Source organism: Phoca vitulina, unplaced genomic scaffold (assembly GCF_004348235.1).
Source record: "Phoca vitulina isolate PV1807 unplaced genomic scaffold, GSC_HSeal_1.0 scaffold46, whole genome shotgun sequence".
Classification (NCBI taxonomy): domain Eukaryota; kingdom Metazoa; phylum Chordata; class Mammalia; order Carnivora; family Phocidae; genus Phoca; species Phoca vitulina.
Window position 1 is genome coordinate 1,402,122 of NW_022589749.1, and position 26,961 is coordinate 1,429,082.

The window sequence follows — 26,961 nt, forward strand, 5'->3', positions numbered from 1 at the left end:
TCCAGCAGCCTAAGGGTTAAGGGCTAGTCCAGAGTCCTTGCTGTGCTGATTGCTAAACATTTTCCTATCAGTTACCACCATCCTCCGCTATTAGTAGACAGGAAAAGGGAGGCTCAGGCAACTCGCCAGAGGCTGCACGGCTATGGAGTGGCAGATCTGGCATTTGAACCCAAGAAGTCTTGCTTCAAAGCTTCTTCTTCCTACTTTTCTTGTTCCTCTTCCTCCCCTCTTCCTCCTCTTCCCCCATTTCTTCTTCAACAGCTTTACTGAGATATCATTCATGCACCATCCAATTCACCCACTTGCAGTGTACCTTTCCATGGGTTTAGGTTTAATGTACAGATCTGTGCAACCATCACGACAGTCCATTTTAGAACATTTTCATCCGCTCAAAAAGAAACTCTAGCTATCACTCCATTATCCTGCCAGTCCCCCTAGCCCCTGGAAACCGCGGACATATTTTTTGTCTCTGTAGATTTTCCTTTCCTGGAATTTCATATGAACGGATCATGTGCTGAGTCCTTTTGTGTCCGGCTTCTCTCACTCAGGATCACGGCTCCAAGGCTCATCCATATTGTTGCACGTATCAGTACTTGGAGTAATATTCCACCATATGGATACACCACGTCTTGTTTATCCACCCGCCAGCTGATGGACATTTGGGCAGAGCTCAAGTGTTGACCTGTACGTCCATATAAGCTTAGTGAAGGTCACCGTGAGGGGCAACCCTGGGACTCAGATCCGGGTCTGCCTCCTGAGCTCCCACACATAAACACTAACACGGAGCACTCGTTCCATATTACTGAGGAAAGATGTGAAGCTCCTATACGTCAAATGCAGAGTAGGGGGGTACTCAGGGAATGCAAGATGCAGGATCACCGTGTGGGGAAGGAAAGCCATGAGCGGCCACAGAGGAATGAGGGGAAGGCTTCACTCTTCTTTCTGGAGAGGTGTAAGGCTGTTGTGTAGAAGGGTGAGGGATGGAATCAATTCAGAGGGTGGGAATGTGGGCCCAAATGACCTCGGAGAAGCCTCTTAACCTCTCTGTGCCTCAGTTTCTTCTTCTGTAAAATGAGGGGATGATAACAGTACCTACTCTTTCAGGTCCTATGGAAGCTAAATGAGTTAATCTTTGTGAAAGTAGTTAGGACAGTGCCTGGCACATAGGGAGTACAATAGAAGTGTTTGCTATTACTTCTTTTTTTTTTCTTTTTGAAGATTTTATTTATTTATTTGACAGAGAGAGACAGCCAGAGAGAGAACACAAGCAGGATAAGTGGGAGAGAGAGAAGCAGGCTTCCCGCTGAGCAGGGAGCCCGATGCAGGGCTCGATCCCAGGACCCTGGGATCATGACCTGAGCCGAAGGCAGACACTCAACGACTGAGCCACGCAGGCGCCCCATATTACTTCTATTCTTACCTAGGAGACGCCTTCTGGGGTGGCTCACCTTGATCCTACTGGGACACAGGGATGGGTCCCTAAAGGCTGTATTTCTTGTGAGAAACAAACACAAGGCCCGCTGGCCTTGCTCTGGACCTCAGTTTTCCTATCCATCAAACAAATGCACATGCGTTCTGGGAATTTAAGATTCTCTCTGACTGCTTGCATTTCCTCATGGAGCATCACCTCCATCCCCAGAGCACAATTTCTCTGTCTACATGGGAGTGGGGTTTCTCAGGCCTTCTAGCAGGGACTGTCTGTTATCCTGTGCTCCACCCATGCCCTCTTTCCCCTACGGATCCAGGATAAAGCAAAGGTTTAAAATCAAGGGCTTTGGTGAAAGGCAGAAGGGGCTGCTGGCTCCATACCCTCAACCAAGTCACCGAGCATCTTTATCCTCAGTTTTCTTCTCTCTAAAATGGGGGTAATAAGATCCTCTCCCTTCTATGATTGTTTGGGGATGAAATGAATAAGTGCATGCAAAGCACCTAACGTGCATGTAGCCGTTAAGCTGTCCGTGCATCTTAACTATTACTATTACTGGGAGGCCGGGATGCCAGGTGGAAGGCACAGGCCTTTTACGCATTGCAGTCTTGGCCCCAGTGCCCTTCCCTTGTTAAGCAGACTGCAATTTGTGAGTTTACTGGAGAGAGAGCGTCTCTGATCTCCATCGGTTGTTAGGCACCTGCCTGTGTGTTTCCCATCAAAGTCAGCCTCCGCTGGTATTCTAATCACATCCCCCAGTTAATACCACACATTTCTATGTGAAAAGGGGGACAAATTTCATGGCAGACGCCACCAAATATGAAAGCTCCCAGCGATGCTTTCATTGTTCAGGCAGTGTTCTCTGCTCGCCGCTTCTGGGAATATAAATTAATTGGCAGTACTCTTTATCTCACTTTGGTTAACTGATAGATCTCTTTGCCCTTTAGTTTGTAAACACCTCTTGGTATTTCTCTGATCCTACTTTCTTCTAGCTCTTGCCTCTGACCACAAAACACACACACACCCCCTACCACCACCACACCACCAAAGTCTACACTTACATAATGTGACATTGTGGGGCAGAATGGATAGGATTTGATAAATGTGGCCGTGATGTCTATTTTTATTTTTAAGCAATTAAGTAAATACAAATGAGGAAATATGCTAAGGCTTTTTTTCTTTTAGATATTTATTCACTTAGATATTTTTTTTTGTGGGTTTTTTCATGTTCATTGATCTTTCTCCAATCTATTCCTGTCTTTCCATCTCCCCTGCACTCAGTATAACCAGGGTTGGCCTCAAGTAAGGAGTGAAGCATGGGTGCTGGAGGCAGACAGAGCTGGATTCGAATCCTGGCTTACCACTAATGGTGTCCCCTGGGACAAGTTAGCTCATTTCCCTGAACCTCAGCTTCCGGTAAAATGGAGCTTAAATACATCCCACAGTTGTTTTGAGGATTAGATGAAATAATATTTTTTAAAAAAATGTCTACCACAGTGTCTCTGTCACTATGTAGATGTTCAGCGATGCACTAATTCCATCTGCCTTCCATGTCCGCTGAGTTTTTTTTTACACCCCAGACCCTGCCTCATACTTCACTGTGTTCCCTCCCTGCCATCCTTGGTTCTCATCTCAAATGCTTCTCCAGGGTGTTCTTGCTGTTTGCTCCGTGGCAGCCTGGGTTTGCCTTTCTACAACACACATCATGCCTGTGATTACTTGTCCAACACGGATCTGACCTCTAGGCTGAAGCTTCCACGAGGGCCAGGACTGAGCTCTGGTCACTAGGATGTGCATCAGTTATGAAATGCACTAACAAATTGCTTACAGTGTTTCGGATTTTAAAAAAAGGAAGAAAAACTGGAACCAACTCAAATGTCCACCAGTAAGAGAATGGATAAACTGATACATTCACACAATGGAATACAACTCACCAATAACAAGGAGCAAGCTACTGGTATATCCAAGAATGGGGTTGAGTCTTAGACATGTTGAATGAAAAAAAGCCAGAGACAGAAGAGTATGTGTTATAGGATTCAGCTTATAGGAAATATGAGAGCAGGCCAGAGTCATCTACGGTGATAGAAAGTAGATCAGGGGCGCCTGGGTGGCTCAGTCGTTAAGCGTCTGCCTTCGGCTCAGGTCATGATCCCAGGGTGCTGGGATCGAGCCCCGCATCGGGCTCTCTGCTCAGCAGGGAGTCTGCTTCTCCTTCTCCCTCTGTCTACCACTCTGCCTACTTGTGCTCTCTCTCTGTCAAACAAATAAATAAAATCTTAAAAAAAAAAAAAAGAAAGTAGATCAGTGGCTGCCTGGGGCTGGGGTGGGAGGAAGGGATTGACTCCAGAGGGGCAGGAGGGAACTTTTTCAGATGATGGAAGTGCTCTCTTTTTAATTGGGGCAGTGAGTGGTTATGTGGGTGCATACATTTGTCAAATCTCATTGAACTGTAGACTTAAATTGTTTGCATTTTATTGTATGTAAATTATACTCCAAAAAGTGGTTTAAAAAATAAACGAGTGAAACAAAAGCACAAACAATTAAGGGAAAAAAAGAAGGAAGGAAAAAATGAACCAACAAACAAAAAACCAGGTGAAGGAAGAAGGGCAGCAAGCTTGAATTCTCCCCAGTAAGAGGCTGACTGTTGATGCAGCAGTTAGTAAAAACCCACTGTTCTCATTGTAACAAGAAGATAAAAAGATAAATGACAAAAATAATATTTTCCAAGACACTGAAAAGCCATGGAAATAAGAGTAGATGGACTAAAATTCCAGAGAGAGAAGGGTCCTTTCCAGAAATTATAAAAGCCATCAGACAATGGAATAACATCTCAAGAGCACTAAAAAGCAAAACAAAAATCTTGCCTACCTCTAGTTCTGTAGCCAATAAAAATATCCTTCAAAAATGACAGCAAAATAAAGACATTACAGACACAAAAAGCTGAGGGGATTTGTCACCAGCAATCCTGAACCACCAGAAATACTAACGCAAGTCTCCTAGCTGAGGAAATTGTTTCCAAATGGAACTAGAGAACAGAGTCTCTTCACATTGATAGAAAATTGACTGTTTAAAGCAATATTAATAACTATGTCTTATGGCTTTATTTAAATATAGATAAAAAGCAATAACTATAATAAAAATGCATTGATAAATCTGACTTCATTAACAACTACTGCTCATCAGTGGGCACCATGAAAGGAATAAGAAGAGCCTGGATGAATATATACATACATGTGGCAAAAGACTCCTATCTAGGGTATATAAAGAATTCCTACAAATCAATAATAAAAAGACAACCCAACTGAAAAAAGAAACAGAAGACTCAGATACTTCACAAAAGAGGAATCCACATGGCCAATCAACATAGGAAAAGATGCTCAACATCATTACTCATCAGGGAAATGCAAATTAATGTCACAATCAGCTCTCCCTACCCATCTACCAGAATGGCTAAAATTAAAAAGGCTGTTTTGATGAGGATGGAGAGCAACTGGAATTCTCATACATGGTTGACACTTTGGAATGTTGGTGATTTCTCATAAAACTAAGCATACCCCTATTCTGTGACCCAGCAATTCCTAAAACAATTGTGCCTATGTATGTTCACACAAAAAAACATAAAAGTATGTCCCAAGCAGCTTTATTCATAATAGCCCCAAACTGGAACCACCCTGTATGTCCATCAGTGGGACAGTGTATAAATAAATTATATGCAAACAATGCAACACTTCCACCAATAAAAAAGAATGAACTGTTGATAAATTGTACAGATGTAATGGTAGCAAAAGAAGTCAGATGTAAGAGAGAACATGCTCTATGATTTCATTATATGAAGTCCAAGAATGGGCAAAACCAATCTCTGGTGAAAGAAGTTAGAAGAGCCGTTACTTCTGAGTGAGGGCAGTATGGATAAGGAAAGACTTGAGAGAATCTTCTGGGATGATGGGCATGTTTCCTATCTTGATTGAGGTGGTGGTTACACAGGTATATAGATATGTAAAATTTAATTGACTTCTGAGGTGCAACTTAAGATTTAAATAGTTTACTCCATGTAATTTATACCTCAACAAATAAAATAATAAAATACACCCCCTTTTCCCCTTCTCATACTTCCTACAGTCAACCTCGAAGTCTTTTTTTTTTTTTTTTAAGTGAGCTCTAGACCTAATGTGGGGCTTAAACTCACGACTCCAAGATCAAGAGTTGCTTGCTCTACCAACTGAGGCAGCCAGGCACCCAACCTCCGAGTCTTTCTTAAATAAAGACAAACATATATATATGTCTACAGATGGGTAGATAGATAGATTACAGACATAGCTATATAGAAATTTGATTAAATATGGGATTATAATTATGGCCACTGTTCATATATATTTTCCCAGGGCAATCTCCAATTATGTGTGTTGTCCCAATGTAATTAATTATATCACCTCCTTTCACCCTGTTAAGTGTTCAGTTTGGACAAGAAATCACAGGGTCACACTCATTAGAATGTACATATAGCAAGCACCTTCCCCCCCACCAAACTATATCCATAATGGCCATCTTTCCATGTCTATACGTATGGATCTACTTTATTTATTTTAGTAGCTGCATACTATTCCATAGTATGCATGCACATGACATTATTTGACTCTCCTATTGATGGAGATTTTAGGTTGTTTCCAGTTTTAAAAATAATTTGATGCTGTTGGAGTAGACATTTTCTGTTTTTGCCTTTTCAGCGTTTGGGTTGCCTTCTTTGGATCAAAGCATCTGGATTTTCTTCTCAAGAATTTACCCTTCCCCCACCCTCAGTGTGGGTGTGGGTGACCCCAGTTCTGTCGACTCCAGGGGTGGGCAATATCCAAGTGGATAACTCAGGGATGGGACTCTTGATGATTCATTTGGGAAAGAGATGTTTCTTTTTTCCTAATGTTACTAAACCAGAAGAATTTCAGCCTGGAGCTGTTGATGGCCATTTTGACACACAATGGAGAGCTTTTACATTAGAATAAAATCAGCAGGGATGGAAATGGGGAGAGTGAATATAGGTAGGCAGATTCCTGATGACTTTATCTACGCTAGATCCTGCTACAACAGAAGCCAAATACCCCGGAGTTTTCCTGTAACGTGAGTCTCTAACACCTCCTCACCTTTTTGTTTGCTTGTGCAAGTTTGAGGAGGATTTTGTCATTGGCAACTAAAAGATTTCTGACAAAATATAACTATGATAAGCATCCTTCCGTGTGTGTGTGTGTGTGTGTGTGTGTGTATACACTCAAGAACATATACGTGTATATATATATTCAACAATATATGTATATTTTGAATATATACACTTATATATTCTTGAGAACAGTACTGACAGGAACATTATTTTTTTATTTAAATTCAATTAGCCAACGTATAGAAGATCATTAGTTTCAGATGTAGAGTTCAGTAATTCATCAGTTGCTTATAACACCTGGTGCTCATCACATCACATGCCCTCCTTAATGCCCTTCACCCAGTTACCCCATCCCCCCATCTATCTCCCCTCCAGCAACCCTCAGTTTCTTTCTCATAGTTAAGAGTCTTTCATGGTTTGTCTCCCTCTCTGATTTCTTCCCATTCTGTTTTTCCCTCCCACCCGCTATGATCCTCTGCACTGTTTCTTATATTCCTCATATGAGTGAAACCATATGATAATTGTCTTTCTCTGATGGACTTATTTCACTCAGCATAATACTATAGGAACATTATTGTGTGATCAGTACCAAAAGTGAAATGACTGCATGAAGAATCTTAATGTATTGGAAACTATGCTCCAAACACGTACAGATTTCTACCCCCACCAGCACTGTTCGAAAGTGCCAGTTTCCCCACACCTGGCAGTGGATTTTAGATGTATGTGACAATGAAAAAGTGAGCAAGAGACTTGACAGGCACTTCACAGAAGATTGTATCCAAATGGCCAATAAACCTACGAAAAGATGTGAACCTCATTTGGCACTCGGGAAACGCAAATTAAAACCACAAGGTGTTACCACTAAACACCCACTCACATAACTAAAAAAAGACTGACTTCCAGTTATAAAATAACTAAGTCACAGGGGTGAAAAGTACAGCATAGGGAATACAGCCGACAACACTGTAATGATGTTGTATGGAGACAGAGGGTGACTACGCTCACCATGGTGAGCCCTGAGTGATGTACGGAATTGTCGAATCACTGTGTTGTACACCTGAAACTAATATAACTATACTTCAATTAAAAAAGAAAAGGGGGTGCCTGGGTGGCTCAGTCGGTGAAGTGTCCAACTTTTAACCTCAGCTCAGGTCTTGATCTCAGGGTCGTGAGTTTAAGCCCCGTGTTGGGCTCCGCGCTGGCATGGAGCCTGCTTGGGAAAAAAAAAAAGACAACACCAAGATTGTTGAGGATGTGGCATAGCTGGAACTCTGAAACACTGCTGATGTGAGGGTCAATGGCTACGGCCACTGTACATGCCTGTGCGGTGGTATCCTCTAAAGTTGAACAGATACGCATACCCTGTGGCCAGCGATTCCCCCCATGTGCACATACCTAACGGAAGTCTGCATATTTTTTCATTGTAAGACATGTACAAAGGTCAGCATTTTTGTAATAGTTGCATCCCCTTTTACCTCCCCCCAAAAAGCAACACAACCCAAATGTCCTTCAACAGGTAAATGGATAAATAAATTGTGGTAATTCAGAGAGTAGATACTATACGGCAATGAGAACGGACATCTGACAATTACACATGAAAACGTAAGTGAATCTCATAAACATAATGTACAAATGAAGCCAGATCCAAAAGAGTATATACTGTATGATTCCATTTCAATGACGTTTAAAAAACAGCCAAACCAGGGGTGCCTGGGTGGCCCAGTTGGTTAAGTGTTGCCTTCGGCTCAGGTCATGATCCTGGGATCCTGGGATCGAGCCCCGCTCTGGCTCCCTGCTCACTGGGGAGTCTGCTTGGCCCTCTCCCTTTGCCCCTCCCCAACTTGTGCTCTCTCGCGAATAAATAAATAAAATCTTAAAAAAATAAATAAAAAACAGGCAAACCATATGATGGTGATCAAAATCAGGATGCTGATTATCACTGGGGAGAAGGGGCTTGTGTCTGCGGGGTAGCTTGCAGGGGTTTCTGGGGCTTTGGTAATACTCTACACCTTGACTTTGGTGATACTCTACACCTTGACTTTGGTGAAGAAGTTGAATGGATTTTTTTCACTGTGTAAAATTTCATCAAGCTGTACACTTATATTTGCATATTTTTCTCTATGTATGTTATACTTCAATAAAAAAAGTGTTTTTTGTTTTTTTTTAAAAAGCATTTGGGTGAGAATAAAATGATTTGGAAAAAATCTAATAGTGGGAAAAGACTTAAGAACACACAGGTGAATACTAGAAACTCTGAAAATCAGTCCTGACACAAGATAGTACGATGATGAGAAGCCAATTCTTCAGGCCTTTGTTACAAACCCAAAGTGAAGCATCTGATATATCTCTCATTGCATTGCCAGGAATTTAATCTCTGGACAGACAGGAATAAAGTGAAAAATGGACCGGGAAGCAACAAAGGAGAAAAACGCTGCAAAAGCTGACCACAGCGTATGTATCTGGGGCTTGGTGTTGTATTGTGACGGAAGAGAATTCCAGTCACATTCTGCACTAGACTTGAGAGAGGGATATTCTAAAAAAAAAATCTCATGAAATGGTTGATATAAACTCATGGCCGAAGGCTCTAGAAAGAAACATGCGTTAGATGGGTGGGGACTCTGGAAAATGAAATTTTGAATGAAATGAATCAAATGGAGAAGAATGAATGAATGAATGAATGAATGTGAGTGAAATGCAAGGAATAAGTAAGCAAAGTTCCGATAACAAAGGAAGGGGGCAGCATTTAAGGAAACCTAGTCTTCTATAAAGCACCAGTGGGCTGAGATAGTCAAAGAAATTTCACCAAAGATGGCAGGAAGGGCATGTTCCCACAAGTGAACAGGCTTCTAGAATATTGCCAGAAAACCTAAAGGCAAGAATGAGTGGAAGCTTAAAAAAATATGTACCAAGAGCAATACATTTCCAATAGGATTTGTATTGTTCAGAGCAAGTAGATGTACAAGGAGATAATAGGTCCACTCTTTGGGGAAGATCTTGAAATAATTTAGTCAACAAATATTTATTGTCTTCCTGGAGGCTGGCACGTAATAGATGTGCTGTAAATAGTTGTTGAATGAATCGGTGAATTCAAAGAGCATTAATGGAGGTCCCTGCTTCAGTGACCCTCTCTGTTGGTGGTGACACAAGACCCATGAGCAGGTGTGTGATAGGAATTATGACTATGGAACCCCGCAGAGTTGGGGGGGAGGAGACAAGGGAAAGAGCGAGAGAAAGCTTCTCGAAGAGAAGCAGCTCCTACTTTGTCTTGTTGTAATAAGCCCTGAATATCTGTCTGGACCCCATCAGCATTTTTATCAACAAGTAGGAAGAACATATAGATCAGACTGCATCTAAGTACTGCACCCACCTCTGGTCAGCCCTCTCTGAGACGAGGATACTCTGGTTACCTAAGTTATAAGGATCCTAACAGTAGGAACCGCCTTTATCCCCATTTTGCCAATAAGGAAACTGAGGCTTGGAGCAAGAGGCGATTTGCTAGGGTCCTACAGCCGGGAAGTAGCAGAGCAGGACTCATCCTGTGTCAGGCTGACTCCGGAGCCCGCGATATTAGCATCCCATGCTCCTGCTTTGGGTAGACAGCTGGAGAGATGCCCTTCAAGGTTTCTCTAGGACTCTGTGGTTCCAGGTGTGGTTCCTCATCTTCAGCATTTCTCAGAACTGGGGAATCTGTGGGTCTGGGTTGTTCTGCTTCCTGAACCTACGGAAGGAATTCTTCGGCTTGGGTTCGGTTGGCCTGCCGTCTGCCTCGACGTGAAAACAAGGACGCGTCTACAGCAACAGCACGCCGGTGAATCCGCGCTTTCCACACGACCGTACCATTTCGGCCTTGAACCTGCTGAGCCTTTGTGGCGTCTATTCGTTTTCAAGAATTCATTTGGGGCCAATAATATGCTTTGTTGTGACCCAGGCTTTGTAAAATGCAGGAATTAGCTGGAATGACATCGCGTGGTCTGTATTAATGAGTTGTAACTGGATATCAAGCTCATTATCACAACAAACCCCCCCCCCCCCCCCCGTTTGCCTGAAGCCCTATGCTGTGTGTCTAGCTGGAAAGAAAGCTCCTTTTTCTTTATGAAAGCAGAAAAGCCAAGCTTCAGAAAATGTTGATTTATGCGGAAAGAGCCCTCCACACCCTTGAACGACACAGCATGAATTGTGGTCCCGTCATTTACAGCTGAAGACACCCTCATACTCTTCTGCTTTTGGTGTAAAACATTACCTGGGCCACCCTGTTATCAATCTTACCCAACGATCTATTTACCTAAAGTACACAATTACAGAAGAGGCTCCATTACAATCCAGGGCAGATGAAAGAGCATTAATGAAACCGTGAGTCTGTGGGATTGGGTGGCTTAGCAATTGGTCTGAAATGCCGCCTGCCCCTGGTGTCCACGTGGCCAGGCTCTCTGGGGCTTTCTTTTTTGTCTTTTTAAACACGTGAAATTGTTACAAGAATTAACAAAGCTAAAAGGAAGCATAGGAAGAGCTAACAAATATTGTTTAAGCATTAGGATACAAAGGCGAGAGAGGGAGGGAGGAGGAGATGGGGAGAGAGAGAACAGACAGAGAGACGCACAGCTTCCAAACCTGCGGTGAAATACAAACTGCTTTCTGGGGAGTGGCAGGTTTTGATTTTCCCCGAATTGGGGCTGGCTGCTTCAGGGGGCTGTCTGACCTCTGACCAACCTCCCCGCCCCTTCATTAAGGGCCCTATCCTTGCATTAAATTCCGGTCCTTTAGGTGCCAGAAGTAGCTGTCATCCTTCACAGGCAGACCAGGAACAATAGAGTCTGGCTTCCTTTCAAGTCAATTTGCAGTAGGACCATGTTCTAATATCAAAAAGGAAGAAAAAGGACACTTTGTTTTGTGAGTAACCACAAGACGGCTGCATTTGATGTGACTTCTGTGGACAGTGTGACACTCTCCCCCAGGCTGCTCCTGTAACTTCTGATGAGCTCAGAGAGGCTTTGGTGACAAGAAGGTGGTGGCTCTAGCAGCGTGGTCTGGAACTAAATCTGGAGACTTGAGGGTGAAGCCGGGTCCCCATCCCAGTGAATATGAACAGCTCTGGGCATGCGGCGGAGAGGACAAAACGGGACTTTGGAGCCAGGCCGGCCTGGGTTTGAGTCTTGACTTCTCTATCACCCAAGTCACCTTTTGGGGGCCTGAGCCTCGTTTTTCTTACCTGTAAAATGGAGGTGGTAACACCTCCCTCACGGGGTTGTTGAAAGGCCTCAAGGTTACACTTGTAAATCACCTGGCGCATCGTAAACGCTCAGTAGGTGGCAGGATAGCAGGATGGACTAACAGGTAGGATGGTAGAGACTGAGGAGCAAAGATGCCACAGGCCTCACAATCCAAACGAAAGGAAAGACCACCTTGAAGGAATCTTCGAGGTAGCTGTAGGAGAATGGGTCCCTGGATCCTTATCCACTTTGAGAACATAAAAACAGAGAGCAAAAAGGGAGACGGGGATTTCTGGAGGGATTTCTTCCACAACATCTGTTGGGATGCTTTGAATCCTGGTCCCAAGGGGAGGAGGATGCTTCATCCTTCACTTCAAACAGAATGACAGAGAGGCTTTGGTGGACTGCTCAAGAGTTTAAAGTGTGATCCCAGCAGCTGGGGGACTGCTGAGCTGGTCCCTGACCCTCTCCTGGCAAATCCAGAGGGCAGAGGCAGGCTACGGGGTGCTCCTGGGGCTGGTGCTGGGTTAGGAAGTGGTGCTTGTCTTTGACAGTGTGTCAAGCATGCATAAAACCTGGGCACCAGATGGGACAGCCCAGGAAGGAATATTAACCTGGGGTTTTGCCCATAGTAGCTCCCACCCGAAGCCCCGGAGACTCCAAAGTCAGGAGTCTGGGTGGAGCAGACTACTGGTAAACCAGAATCTGAGGGACATGTGTCTGATAGACAATGTGTAGAGAGCTGGAATCATTTGGAAGGCTGCAATAGAGAACTTCCAAAGGCCCAACAGAAGTGCCTACAGGAGAAAAGAGCCAGCTTTAGACATCTGCAAGGCCCTACAAGAATACAGACCTCTTATGGCGGTACCGGTGAGAACTTTCCTGTGCTCCCTATTCCAGCCAACACAGAAAGCTAAGGGGAGCAGGGGCATCTCTGTGGGTAAAGGAAAGGGCATGCCCCACACTGCCTTCCCTCGTGGCAGGTGGCCTGCAGGGAGCCATCCTAAGCTGTCCTTAATAGGTAGGAGAGGAAGCACACTCTTCTCCTTGAACGAAGGTTGAAGTGTTGCTTAATATATTAATACCTAGAATCAATGCTTTTAATTTCTGAATCGTAACAGTGTCTTGTGACTTGGAGAGACCGCGAGGCTGGCTACCACCCAAGGGCAAGCAGAAAAGGCACTGGATACATCGTCTTCATGTCAGGGCTGGAGAAGAGCTTCCCCTGCTGAAAACTGTTCAAGGGAGCAGGGGAGGCAAAAAAAAAAAAAAAAAGAAAATCGTGTTTTGATTAGATCCCAGGCTTCATTCAATGGACAGGTTGCTTTTGTAATGCTGGTATTATAAAAGATGGGATGGAGGCTTCGTGAGGTTTTGGGCAGTGGGCTGGAAAGAAATGAGAGTCCTGCGCAATGCTTGTCAGCTGCTGACTTCAGGGACTTCTGGGGTGACTGGAGTATCCTTGAAACACTCCCCTGAACTTTGACCTTGGCCAGTGAGGACAAGCTAGAAGTGAATAGCCTATGAGATGCAGTCAGTATTTCTTCTACTTCCCCCAAGCCCCTCCAAGTAGGTGGTTTTCCTTCTTTATGTTCTTCATTTGAGAGTGGGGACATATTGGCCCTCGACCCATGCGCCCCTGTAAATGGTCAGGCTTAACTTCGCAAAGTAATACATAATGGTTAAGAATGGGGACTTTGCAGTCTGACCCAACTTGGGTTCAAATGGCAGACAGGCCACTAACTAGCTGTGGGACTCTGGTCAAGTTATTTAACTTCTCTCAGCCTCAGTTTGCTCACCAGCAAAATGGGTAAACAGGGCCCACCTCTTAGCACTGTTGAGTAAATGGAATTGGATAATTCACATGAGAACTTGGCATGGCACGTGGCACATAGGAAGTACTCAACCAATAATATCAGTTATTTTTAGTATCATCATCACAACTATATAATGTGCCACTTATTTAATTTTAAAACATCATGTCATTTTTAGCCCCATGAGGATACAAAAGCATACTTCATTTTGCTCTCCCCAGGACAACCTTGAAAAAATGATGATTCATGAGGATACAGATTTCTTTCTTTTTTCTTTAACAGAAAAACACAAAAAACCAAAAAAACCCAGACTGGCATTATACCAAAAAATTGGCATTACACACAACAGAACATGGGGGCAGTTGGGATGTACATAAAGCACCAAAAGGTGATGGTATTCATCATAAATCAATCTCGGTCATCATTCTGGACCCAGGCTTTATGGACATTGTCTTGAATCTTCACAAGATTTAATCACATTTGAGAAAATGCAGCAGCAGAGAGGTGAAGCAGATAGCCTAAGGTCACAGAGCAGGCAAACAGCAGCAGAACCAGGACTCAAAAGCCTGGATGATTCGTGGCCCCGGTTCTAAGGCAGTCATGCTAAGACGTGAGTTTGTCTGGTTGGCCAAGGAAACTCAAAAATTGCCCTTTACTGAGATAATTTAAATCACAAACCCTGGAGCTACAGAAAAGGGGGACAAGGAGGGTGATTTGTTAGTTTGAGGCAGGGAGGGAAAAGGTGAGGAGAGCTAGTTAAGGCTACAGAAACATCTGGGCTGCCTTCGATAGTTCCCATGGACCCTGAAGAGAATGTTCCCCATGTCCGCCATTTTTCCATTCCATTTCCATCCCTACGAGGATGCCAGATTCATAGCTCAAATTCCTTGGTAGCTGTCAACAAACTTGGCTTCCTGAGTTTTGAAAGGCCTCTTTTAAAAGGTCTAAAAATATCAAAGAAGCAATTTGATTAGCAGAGGATGGGATCAGCTAATAAGCAATAACAACACAGGCAAGTTATGCGCTAATTGCCTTTTGGGCATTTTCTTCAAGGGCTCTCGGAAATGCAACATTTTCGTCCTGTTACTCTTTTGGCTGCCTTTTCCTGAATGCATAAAAATGATCAGAATGAGAGTCATCGTCTTTGGAAATGTCAGTATTTAAATGTTTTAATGCTTGATATTTGGGAGCCCCTGGCTTTGATCCCTAAGTGGGAATATGAAAAGATAGCATTTAATGAGCACTTACTACATAGGAAAGGGGCTTACTCATAGCCAGGGGCTTTTCTGTGCATCATCCCATTGATGTTCCCAACAACCCTACAAAACAGGGCCTTTTATAATTTCCATATGCGAGACAGGGAAACTGAGGCACTGGAGCATAACTTGTCCAAGGTCACACACATAGCAAACACTAGGATGGTATCCATGTTTATGGAGCACCTCAGCACATACTGGGGATTACCTGTGAATAAAACATTTGTGGGCCTGGTCCAGATGGATTTACAGTTACCTGAGGGATGTACCTGGTACCTGGGATTATCCTTGATCCTGAGAACAGATGCTAAAGAATATTGAACTTCTACCCATTGCCAGGCATTGCACTAGTTTCTAGGGATAGAATTGTGAGCTAGGCATGGTCCTTTCCCTCAAAAAGCTCCAAATCTAGTGGTAGGGTTGAACAAATAAACAGGCAATTATGATGCAGAGTATTTTTTTGGTAGAAAATAAAAAATTCAGTGGGTCAGAGCTTGGATTCAGACTGAATCCATTGAACTAGATACTTGCCCAAATGATTCAACCCAATTAAGCTGCTTACGATTATCAACAGCTCAGCCACATACACACCAGAACCTCATTCCTCATTAGCTGGGCCTGTCTTCCGTTCTGTTTCATCTAGCAGGTCTTGGCAGCATATTGACCCAGGATCAAAATATGCCTTTCTTAGAAATGTGGCTTTAATTAGAAGTGGCTTATAAATTTTCATTGAAATGAGCATTATTTAGAAAGATGAGTCTGAGCTACATTCAGGGTTCCCCCCACTCTGTCCTTAGCCGTGTTTCTCTTCCAGAAAAGCTCACTAGCATATTTTAGCAAGAGCTCAAGAAAATGCAAATGTCCTTGTCTGGGGTCGCAGGCACAGTCCCATTCTTGTTTGCATTGCCTCCAACTAAAATTGGCACTTTCCTTTTTCCTGCCAGGTATTTCTGAATATACGCTTTAAAAATCCAACCGACAGATGCCCCTTTTGGAGAGATACTTGTCTACTTACTGCCCATTGTTACTGCAGTCAACAGGCTTATCTTAAAGGCACAGGGTCTGGCCAGTGAATCAGTCCTGGGTTCAAATCCTACCTCCACCACCTACTTATCTGGGCGTCTCGGGGGAAGTTACAAAACCTCTCCACACCTCAGTTTCTTTATCTCTGCAAATAGGGGTAATTACTGCATCTGCCCATGGCATGAGGGGTTATTTTAATAGTGTAAGCAAGGCGCCTGATGCACAACAGATGCTCAGTAAGTTAAGGCCATTATTTGCTCTCTAGAGTCACATGGTGAGGAGGGAACCCCCAAACTGTGAGGTTCGATTTCTTGGTTCTGCAGATGAACATGAAGAAACCAGAGAGGCTAAGTGATTTGATTAGGTAGCGGGAGAGCTGGGATTGGAAGCCGGCCATGCCCGTCCCACCACTGTCCAGAGCTCCGGAAACATCTTGCCATGGAAACCCAGAGGAACAAGGGCAGGGGACGTTTCAGGAGGAGGAAGAAGACAGAGAGCAGGACATATTCAAAAACCACTTTGGCTTCCGAGTAGGGGCCAAGTAATGAGAGATGACGCAGGCAAAGTTGGCAAGGACAGAGCCTTTTAAACCTCGTTAAAGACATTAATCTTCATTTTGAGGGCAATGGAGGGCCATTTAATTGTCCTATTCAGGGGAATGACAATATCCTACTTGCATTGGAAGAGAACGGGTTGGAAGATCAAATTGAAGGTAATGAGGCCCTGTTAGGGGGCCGGTGGAATAGTCCAGGCTACAGACAGTGGTAGCCTGGACCAGATAGCGACCTTGGGGAAGGAGGCAGGGTCGGGCAGAACACCTGCCCTGAGGCAGCTGGTTGGAGCTAAGGGTTGATGGGAGGGAGGGGTCAAAGAGGAAGTTTGGGTTTCTGCCAGAACAGTTGGGTGCGCAAGGGCATCATTTATTGAAAGAGGAAATGTCTCACCATCAGATAAGCATTCAACTGGGGCAAGGTGTTGAGGACTGTAGGAGTCCTCCACCGTCGTGGTTCTCTACCCAGGATAAACTTGTCCCCTAGGGGACACTCGTCAAGATCTGAACACAGGCTTGATTGTCGCAACTTGGGGAGGGGGCTGCTACTGATGTCTAATGGACAGAGGCCAGGGATGCTGCTCAACATTCTCCAAAGCCCAGGACAGCTTATCGGCCCAAAATGTTAATAGTGCCAAGATCGAGAAACCCTACTCTGCCGAAATTCAAAGCCTTGAAAGAAATAACACACTGGACCTTTCTGATTATTGAAAGCTTTAATGAGAACCCATGGAGCGAAATCCTAACTTGACAACCCCCTGGGATGGAAACTTGGGTAACTTTGTGTATGAAGAGGGATAGTGTGGAACGGTTCATCTACTGGAGCTCTGTGGGGCAGCATTTTGTCAGACAGGGTTCCAGGAAAGAAAGAACGTGCTCCCTGGAGGAGCATGGTAGTCCTCTGCCCTGCCCCTTCCCCTATTAGAAAGTAAATTCTAGCTTTGGTTCAGTGTCTCGTACCACCTCAACCTCCATCTAGCCAACGTTGAGGATTCAGACCTGAAGGCTTCACTGTGCGTGTCTTCCCATGATAGAACTTATTTTTACCTCCAAGCTCCTATATGGTTGTTTTTTTAAGTTTTTTTTTAATTATTTATTCATCTGAGACACAGAGAGAGAGAGCATGAGCAGGGGGAGAGGCAGAGGGAGAAGCAGGCTCCCTGCTGAGCCAGGAGCCCAACGTGGGGCCCCATCCCAGGACCCTGGGATCACAACCCGAGCCAAAGGCAGACGCCTAACCAATCTGAGCCACCCAGCCGTCCCTACTTTTCTTTTTGGTACTTCTTATTTGCTGTCTTGATTCATGGATATTTATGAATTTGTTCTCCCAATGGAATTGTGGGTTCCTTGAGAGAAGACCCCCCCCCCAAAAAAATCTGTCATGATAGGTGTTAAACATATACCGTAGAAGGTGACTCTGCCCGTGTCCCAGGCCACTATGGGGAATTATTCCCTGTCTTTTCTACCACTGAGCTACAGCCCACCATGGACCCTTTGAAGCCCCGACAACGCTGAACCCATCCCAGAAACCATCCCAGCAGTATAATCTTCTCACTTCATGAAACCCAGAAACCCCGAGGCATTTCCAGGCTTGCAAGCCGGTCGCCAGACGTAGCTAATTTTTGAGTTATTAAATAAAACTACCGATTGCATAAATTCCAATTTAGGCAGAAAGGCATTCGATCAAAATTAAGCCCTGCAAGAAATTTTCTCAGTAGAGTTTGAACACAGGAATTTAGAAGGGAAAAATGCCACCATCTCATGATAGAAGGTATCCCATTACCAACCATTATGATCTTGAAGTTAGCTGCTGTCAGAAAGATCTTCGAGAAAAATATGTTGGTTTATTCAGTCCAAGAAAGGTTTAATTGGCTTCTGTCAGATTTTCTGCAAGTGCTTACTTGCCACTGAACCCCGCATAGATTCTGCAGCTTCTAAATTTCATAGTTCACAGCTGAGTATTTGGAGGCTGTGGGATTGCTGAAAGGGGGTCGAGGACAGGGCTCATTCCACAGTTGTGCAGAGGTTTGTCTAACCCGAGTTTCTTCAAGCACCCCCCCAACGGTGGAACTAGATGGGGGCTCATAGGAATAAAGATGGCGCACATTCCACTGTCTCAGCTCTCTCTCTTCCTGTTATCCCTCTCTATTTTTTTTCAGTTTCCAGAAGGGTGTCTCATGTGATTGCCTTTTTTCACTTCTGTATCCCCAACACTAGCATCATGGTTGGCATATACAAATATTCGTTAAAGGACTGAATGCTTCCATTGAGGGCCTCTACCCTTCCCCTGGCCCCAGAGCCCCCCGGTCACTGGGTTGCTTGGGACACTCAGTATCTGACTTTTTGGGAAATCATTTGTGATTCACAGTCACTGCTGATTACTCCATCCAATACCTATCTCCCATACTTTCGTCTCTCCTTTGCCCTTGCTTTCCACACTCATGCTAGATACACACTATCCCAGGTGTTCTTGCAGTTAGAAAAGGCAGGCAACACTATTCTGGCAAATGAAACATAAAAGTAAATAGCAAAGTTCCTGGAAGGCCTTCATAAAAGGGACAAACATAGCTCACACTCTCCACTTCCTCCTCTTTGTGCTGGGATATGAATGTGATGCCTGGAGCTGGGGCAGCCATTCTATGACCATGAGGGGAAAAGACCTGTCCGTTCCTACACTGGCGAGCTTCTGAACCAACACCATCAGGCATTCACCTCCAGATTTCTTGTATGAGGAAAATAAATTCATATTTGTTTATGTCACTGCTTTTCGGTTTTTCTCTTACTTGTAACCAAAAATGATCCTAATTGATACATAGAGTTTTCCTTTTTTTCTCATTTCCTTCTGGTTCTTCATGGGATTCAAACATGAATGATGGGACTGGGCCGAGAGAGTTAAATCCAAGAAACTCAGAATAGGGGCACCCCCTTTTTTACAACTAGGGTTTTTAACTGGGTCAAGCATTTGTTACCCAAATGAGCTTTCTCCTGCAGGGCACCCTACCCTTCATGCACATCTACTCTCAGGCCAGTTCTAAAAAAATATCCTTCGACCCACTTCTCCCCTTCCGCCCTTAAGCCGAGACTTGGCCTCACTGTGGGACTTTGCAGTTAACACACAGCCTCCTCCAGACTTCATATCTGGGCTGACACGTCTTCAAAGCGGTGAGTGACACTCCTGTCCAGTCTGAGAACGAGGAGCACTGGTAATGATTACCGCCATCACTTAACGGGGGGGGGGGGGGGGGGTTAACTGTGTCCCAGTATTGTGCTCAGTATTTCACATGTGTGATTTTATTGAATCCTTCCAAAACATCGATGCAGTAGACCCGATTATAATTCGACCCATTTCACAGAACGCCCTACTAGAGACTGTCAAAGAGGGGATTTGAACCCACCTGTTTGACCTCAAAGGCAGAGCTCCTCCCTAGTCACTGAGCTTATATCACATCCGTTAGATTCTTTGATGTGTTTCTTCTACCATGCCCACCCCCCGCCCCCCATGGGGAGCAGCTGCCTCTTTGCAGCCCAGACAAAGAGCTTGCTTCATTTGGTCCAGCATAAAGAAAGTGCCTATCGCTCTTCCCGTGTCAGAAGGTAATGAACGTGCACCTTCCCCACAATTTATCATGGAGGGGAGCTCACTATCACATGGACCTGCAATTAGACACAGCAAGATTCACCAAGGCAGGCATTACCAGCCCAAAGCATCAGGGCAGAAAGAAAAACAACAAAACAAAGCAACTTGAATTCTGCAATCATCTCATGCAGTTGACAATGGAGCCAGAAGAATCCCTTGGAGAGAGAAAGGGACTGGTTGCTATTTCCCTGGCCTAAGTCTTGAGTCGTATAAAAATGAAGGTGCAGCCTTTGGGATTCTTCAGAATTGAATCTCAAGTGGTCCGGAGAGTTTTTATTCTTTCTTTTTTTTCCCCAGTGTAATCAGTGATTCAGGGCAGGGGGCGTGGTCTCTGTGATTAGAGGCCAGAGAAATCAACCAGGCCACTTCCAACAAAGACAGGCGATGACTCACCACTTACCTCTTCAGGCCACAATTTCTCCTATCTGGACAAGAAGGAAAATCATTTCATGTTTGCAGCTAGGAATGACTTATGCTGAGACTCCAGGTTTCTCTTGTTGGGGGATCGCTTTCTAAAATACCTTCGTTCTCCTTTTCTGATTCCAGGCAGCCCAACTGGGTGTATAACTGGGCTGGACTCCTGAGACCTTCTCTGGGCATTTCTGTTCTCATACAGGGGTAGGGGGCAGGCACAGGGGTGGGGGCTGGGGGGGGGGGGGGGGGGGGCAGAGATGCTCAGGCCAAGGTCTTCTTTATACCTGGGATTCTGCTTAATTTGCCCCCTTCTCCCCTCTTGGCAGAGAACTAGACCTGGGACCTCTTCCAGCCTCAGTCTACCCAGGTGCTAAAGGGGTTAATAAGAACACCTCTATCACAGAGCCGATAGAGAATTAAACAAAGCCATATTGGCTAACAGTTCATAGTATTTACTCTGAGCCAGGCTCTGTTCTAAGAGCTTTACCCATATCAGCTCATCTAATCCCCACAACGCCCTACGACAGGGGAGCACTTTTAGCTGTTTCATCTATTCTAAGATGCACGTTTTCTTTCCACATTTAGCATCTCTGAAACTGGGGCATATCTTATAATTGAAAGTAGGTTATAGTTTAATCAGTAGAGTTTTCTTTCTTAGTGGCACAAAAAGATTATGACGCATCTTGAAATGGAAGATGTCTTAAATTAGATAAAATGCGATGTGCCCGTTATCACAGATGTGGAAACTGAGGCTCAGGTAACTCATTTGCTCAAGGCCGCACAACCTGGTAAGTGGCAAAGTTGGGGTTTGAACTCACATTGTTTGCTGAAGAATCTTTTTAACACTAAGCTAGGATATGAACAGAGCGCCAAGTATGAATCCTGGCTGTCTCAGGATCTGCCCAAATTAGGGTTGCTTCTTTTCTCTCTGGGTGTCTAATGACAGCGTGGTAGAAACTTCAGGCACCGAGAGACAGAGCGTGTCTAAAGGATTCCACAGCTTTATAGTTTTTGCCAAATGCCATTTCTGCATTTCCATTCTAGAACATGGAGGTGGTGTGTGCTAAGTGCCTCTCTTTTTTTAGCCCCTTTCAAGGAAGAAAATGTGTTCCTGGTAATCTGTACACGCCCTGATCCCCTCCCTTCCCCATGGCTAATCCCATTAGTCTTCTCTTTTGCTTCCTTGGGAAACAAAGGGAAAAGGAACTCCCTCAAAGATTAGGGAGCCCAACATGGGAGGGGGGGCTGCAAGGTTTCCTCAACAAAAGACACTCCAGCAGAGGATTTGCGTATCTTATTCATGTTTTTAAAAACTACATGAATACTGCAAGGCAGGGTGCCACTGCAACATTAGTTACCATGCAGCACCTTCCATCCTGTAAGAAGGAAAATGCCTAGCTTCAGAGGGCTTCAGGACCCTTTCGGGGTTGGGGGGTTCCCCCACGTGTCATTACACTAGGGCATGGGGGACCCGTAGTCGGTGGTATTACCATGCAGCCCAGTGTGGCCTCACCCTTCTCCTCTGAGAAACCAGCTCCTTCCTCAATCACTCCTCACTGGATGCTTACCAGGCTGCCTGGCATTTGTCATCCTCTATGTGGCACCCCCCTGCCCCCCAATAAACCTGAAAGCGATTTGAAGCCGATGACCGCACTTATACCTTCTTTTTCTGTCCCCCTGTGGTGCATGCTAACCTCTCTCTCACTGCTTGATTAGCATGGGGAGGCAGGGAGTGCTTCAACCCTGGAGACAGATCCAAGTTCCAATCTGTTCCCTGCTGGCCAGTGTCCTTGGATAAGGGATCTGTTCTCCCTGGTTCTCCATGTTGCCATCCCTCTTGTGAGGAGGTAACAGCTCACCTTGAAGTGTTGCAGATGGTTCTGAAAGATCTAGCTCAGAATCCAGCAGGTGGTAAATACTCAAGACGTGCCAACTGTTCCCACTGTTATTAACGTTGCTGCAATTATTATTGGTTTGATTTGGTTTGACACCAGAAGTTGACCCTAATCTGTACACATTTTCTTGTGGTTTGTCACTTTCTAGTTAGCTTCGTTTAGGTTAACCAATGCTTTACAGTAGCTCTAAGAAGTTGCAATTTCTAAAAGCATGCGAATTCAGCTGTGAGCCTGTGACACCCTAGGGTCTTCATTATTTCCTTGAAAGTGGGGCAAGGGCAGTGGGATTTCAAGGAAGCTTTTGTGCCTGAAGTCTTAGTTTATCCAACAGTTCCCTGGAAACCGCCTTCCCTTTTCTTGACCTTCCTGAGTTCCACCAACCCTCTTCCCAAGAAAGACATGACCATTCCAACCTCTGTACCTTCCTCTACTTTCTTCATCTCTCTATCCCAAGATGGAAAACTCTATTGCATTTACTTGGGTACATGGGTTCTTCCCTCCGCAAATCTGACACACACACACACACACACACACACACACACACACACACGCGCAGACAAGTTAGCTGTCCTTCTCTGAATTCTCACAATACCCAACAATGCTTTTTACTCAGCATTATAATTACCTATTTCTTATCCTTCACTTCCCATCCCAAACATATACACTATAGATCATGAAATATTTAAGATCAAGTCCCACTCCTTACAAGAGCAAGTGTTTAGCAGTAACAGGGGTTCCATAAATGTTTGCTAAATGGATGAAATAACAATGTAACTAAATTCTAGGGAGTGTTCGCTATGTGTCAAGAGAAGGCGCAATGAGATTCCCCCTTTGACAGATGGTAACACAGAAGCAGAGACATTCTGCAAATTGCCCAAGGACATAGGGCTGCTAAGGGGCAGATCCAGGGTTCAAACCCAGGCTGTTTGGGTCCACTGCCCAAGCTCTCACACTCCCCTCTGCTTCCTAAAAGCCCACTTCGCTCCTCATTCTCTCCCCCCATTGCTAAAGAAGTTCAGTCCCAGAGGGGACTGCTCCAGATGGAACTCACTTCTGTGTAGCATTTTGAGATGAAAGGAGACACATACAGACTGCATCTTGCAGAGTGAGCTCACTAAGATTGCTGAACAATGAGGGGTGCTTACAGATGTGTTAATTCTTAGAAGGGAGAAGCTCAGAAACACTTTGGACTACCAGGGAACCAGGGGTGAATTTTTTTTTTTTTATTTTTTTTATTTTTTTTTAAAGATTTTATTTATTTATTTGAGAGAGAGAGAATGAGAGAGAGTACATGAGAGGGGGGAGGGTCAGAGGGAGAAGCAGGCTCCCCGCTGAGCAGGGAGCCCGATGCGGGACTCGATCCAGGGACTCCAGGATCATGACCTGAGCCGAAGGCAGTCGCTCAACCAACTGAGCCACCCAGGCGCCCCCAGGGGTGAATTTTAAGCTCTCCTTTGGGCACCGATTTCTCCCCAGGCCCTCCTTTCTGGGGCAGGACTCTGAGCCATAAGATACGCCACAGTGGGCTGGGGTTGCCTGTGACTCTCCTTCCCACTGTTCCCCTACCTTGGCCAATCAGTGGTGATATACGGTGTGCAGTGTGTGGATACAATAACAAAGACACACTTAACAAAGACAGAACGGGCCTACACACTTACGACTGATGTGGGAAACAAAGGCAGAAGAAAAATTATTAAATTTCCTTACTACCTAGAGCCCATTGACAAGTCCTTGAGACAGGGAGTGACATTCCTCTAGGGACTCAACTGCCTCGATGTTAATACTTTGCTAAGGGCAAAAGGCAGTCCTAGCCTGACCACCTCTCCCCCAACCCCCCAGGATCCTGTAAGTCTACTTTAACGTGTAAGAATTCCTTTGGAAACTTCCTTTATCTCTAAACCCTCCAAGTTACGTGTTGGCAGTCATCCCCCAAGCATATGGCCCACCGATATACATCTGAAGGGTCTCATGACTAAGGTTTTATTAGACGATAATAAATGACCTTTTCCCAACAATAGCTAGCCCCCTCAAGGTCCTGGAAACCTTGCTTGCAAAATTCCTTAGAGACTTCCGCTATCCCTCACCCCCTCCTAACTTTAAAGTATATAATGGGCCACTCCTCATGGTCCTATCCCTGTGCTTTAATAAAACCACCTTTTTGCACCAAAGACATCTCAAGACTTTCTTGGCCATCAGCTTCGAACCCTAGTAACATCTTTCCTACATCAGTGATCATTTGAAAACAGAAACACTTGACTGTGGTCATGAAGTACATATTAATGATTTTTCTCTGTTTTTTTAAATCAACAACAGAATTTTATGTCATATATACACACTATCAAGTGTTAGCATCCTGCTAACCAACTTCCATAGCTTCCTTAGTCCTAACACTGTTTCTGCCTAATTGATGTTCCTGGTCTCATTTGCAGACACGAGGAAATAAAGGCTCAGGGATGCTAAGCAACCTGTCTTTTATCAAATAGTTGGCAAGCAGCAGAGTCAAGGCTTCACAACCGAAAGTTTGACTCTGCAATCTTTCCATAAGAGAGGGGATGTGCCCGTATCTCGAGCCCAGTGGATCTCCAAAAATAATTTCTGCAATGGCAAGCCTACAATTCATCTTAATTTTTTTCTGATGTTCTACAGTGTCACTGCTGATTTATTCTATCATTTTGGAATTACTGGCTAATAGGATGGCCCAGCTCAGTGTTCTGCCTGGCGTTCTCATTCTTTATGAGAAACCAACCATTGATAGCAACGGGGATGTGTCTCGACAATTTAATTACACCAGGACTCCTCTCTTCCCCTGTCCCTTGTTGGCCTGAAGGCTAATTTCTATTTCACTTGGTCTTGAAAACATGCTTGGTTTCGGCGGAGAGGGGAGACCTACCTGTGTTTGATGCTCTGAGACATAAAAGGGCCAGAGGGCCCCCGAGTTGGGGACACTCTGCATCTTCTTGGTGGCTGGTATCTTGGTCATCTTGGAAATCTCTCGGGCATAGCCTGGGCCCCTCAAAGAGGGGTTTTTCCAGAATCTTCTACTTCAGCAGCCACTGGTGTGAGAGGCTCCAGCAATTTCTTCCTGATTCCCAAAGCCAATTACACAGGCTCCAAAGAGGCTTCTGACCCAGGAGTAAGGAAAGCAAATCATCTGGGTTTCCCACTAACAGAATAAGGAAGTCCAGAGGGGGTGGAATTAGGCAAGCCCGGAATTACTCAGTTTTTAGAAAGTTAACAAACTTTCACGAGCTTTCCCCTCTTTGGAAGGGGATATCTTTCTGTACTACAAACGAAAATAAAATACGAACAACAACAAAAAAAATTAGACTCCACTGACAAAATCTGAAGGGGGCCCACAGAGGGGCCACCAGCCCCTTTCCCTAAGGTGGCCCAGGCGTGAGGCTCAGGTTTCCACTGCTAGGTAGAGAAAGCCAGCTAACTGCCCGGCAGTGGTCAACTCAGTTACCTGGCAACGAGACGCAGTGGAGGGCTTCCTCATTGGCTGGGATTGGTGGGGGCGGAGTCGCGAACTCTACTGAGCAGCTGGGATGGTGGCTGGGAGCTGGGACTAACCAGGGAGCCACATTCTACAAACTCCGATTTCTCCTCTTAGACCTGAGGACCTTTTCTTTCCACCTAACTACAAGCAACTCCTTCCTTCCAAACTCTGCCCTGTCCTGCCACTAACCCACTAGTGATTTCTTGTGCCTTAGGTTGGGTAGCTACATGTGTGCCTTTAGCCCCACAATTACTTTAACTTGAGATGCCTATTTCTCTCCTGTTTCCACCTGACAAACTCCTATGCATACTTCAAAGCTCCCCCACATACATGTATACATTTAATGAGTATTTAGAATGTGCTAGACATTGCTCTGAGTATTTTATATATATTGACTCACTCCCCATAGCACATCTTTAAGGAAAGTATTTTATTACCCTATCTAACAGACTAGGAAACTGAGGCACAGAGAAATTGAATCACATGCTTTAGGTTACACAGAAAGCTCCTGAGTTGGGATTCAAAACCAGACCTGTTTGGGGCGCCTGGGTAGCTCAGTCGGTTGAGCGCTGGACTCTTGATTTCCGCTCAGATCATGATCTTGGGGTGGTGGGATTGAGCCCCATGTGGAGCCCCACATACTCTGCGCTCACCACTCAGCAGGGAGTCTGCTTGAGATTCTCTCTCTCCCTCTGCCCCTACCCCCTGCGCTCACTCTCTCTCTCCAAAATAAATAAATAAATCTTAAAAAAAAAAAAAAGCCTTGGGGTGCCTGGGTGGCGTCTGCCTTCAGCTCAAGTTGTGATCCTGGGGTCCTGGGATCGAGTCCCGCATCGGGCTCCCTGCTCCTCGGGAAGCCTGCCTCTCTCTCTCTGTCTCTCAAGAATAAATAAAAATCTTAAAAAAAAAAAAAAAAAAAAGCCAGACCTGTTTGAGTCTAAAACCCAAGTTCTTAACCATTTTTTTTTTTTAAAGATTTTATTTATTTGAGAGAGAGAGAATGAGAGAGAGAGAGCACATGAGAGGGGGGAGGGCCAGAGGGAGAAGCAGACTCCCCGCTGAGCAGGGAGCCTGATGCGGGACTTGATCCA

At 44.8% G+C, this 26,961-nt stretch overlaps 1 protein-coding gene across 1 annotated transcript in view; it reads right to left on the reverse strand.

Annotated features, from left to right (window-relative positions):
- CCDC60 (coiled-coil domain containing 60) overlaps nt 1-25,351 on the reverse strand; it is a 150,856-nt gene extending 125,505 nt beyond the window's left edge. The window contains exon 1 of the mRNA XM_032431271.1: nt 25,262-25,351. Within this exon, the coding sequence (XP_032287162.1) occupies nt 25,262-25,351 (90 nt within the window). The remainder of the gene's footprint in view (nt 1-25,261) is intronic.
- Between the last annotated feature and the right edge of the window lie 1,610 nt (nt 25,352-26,961).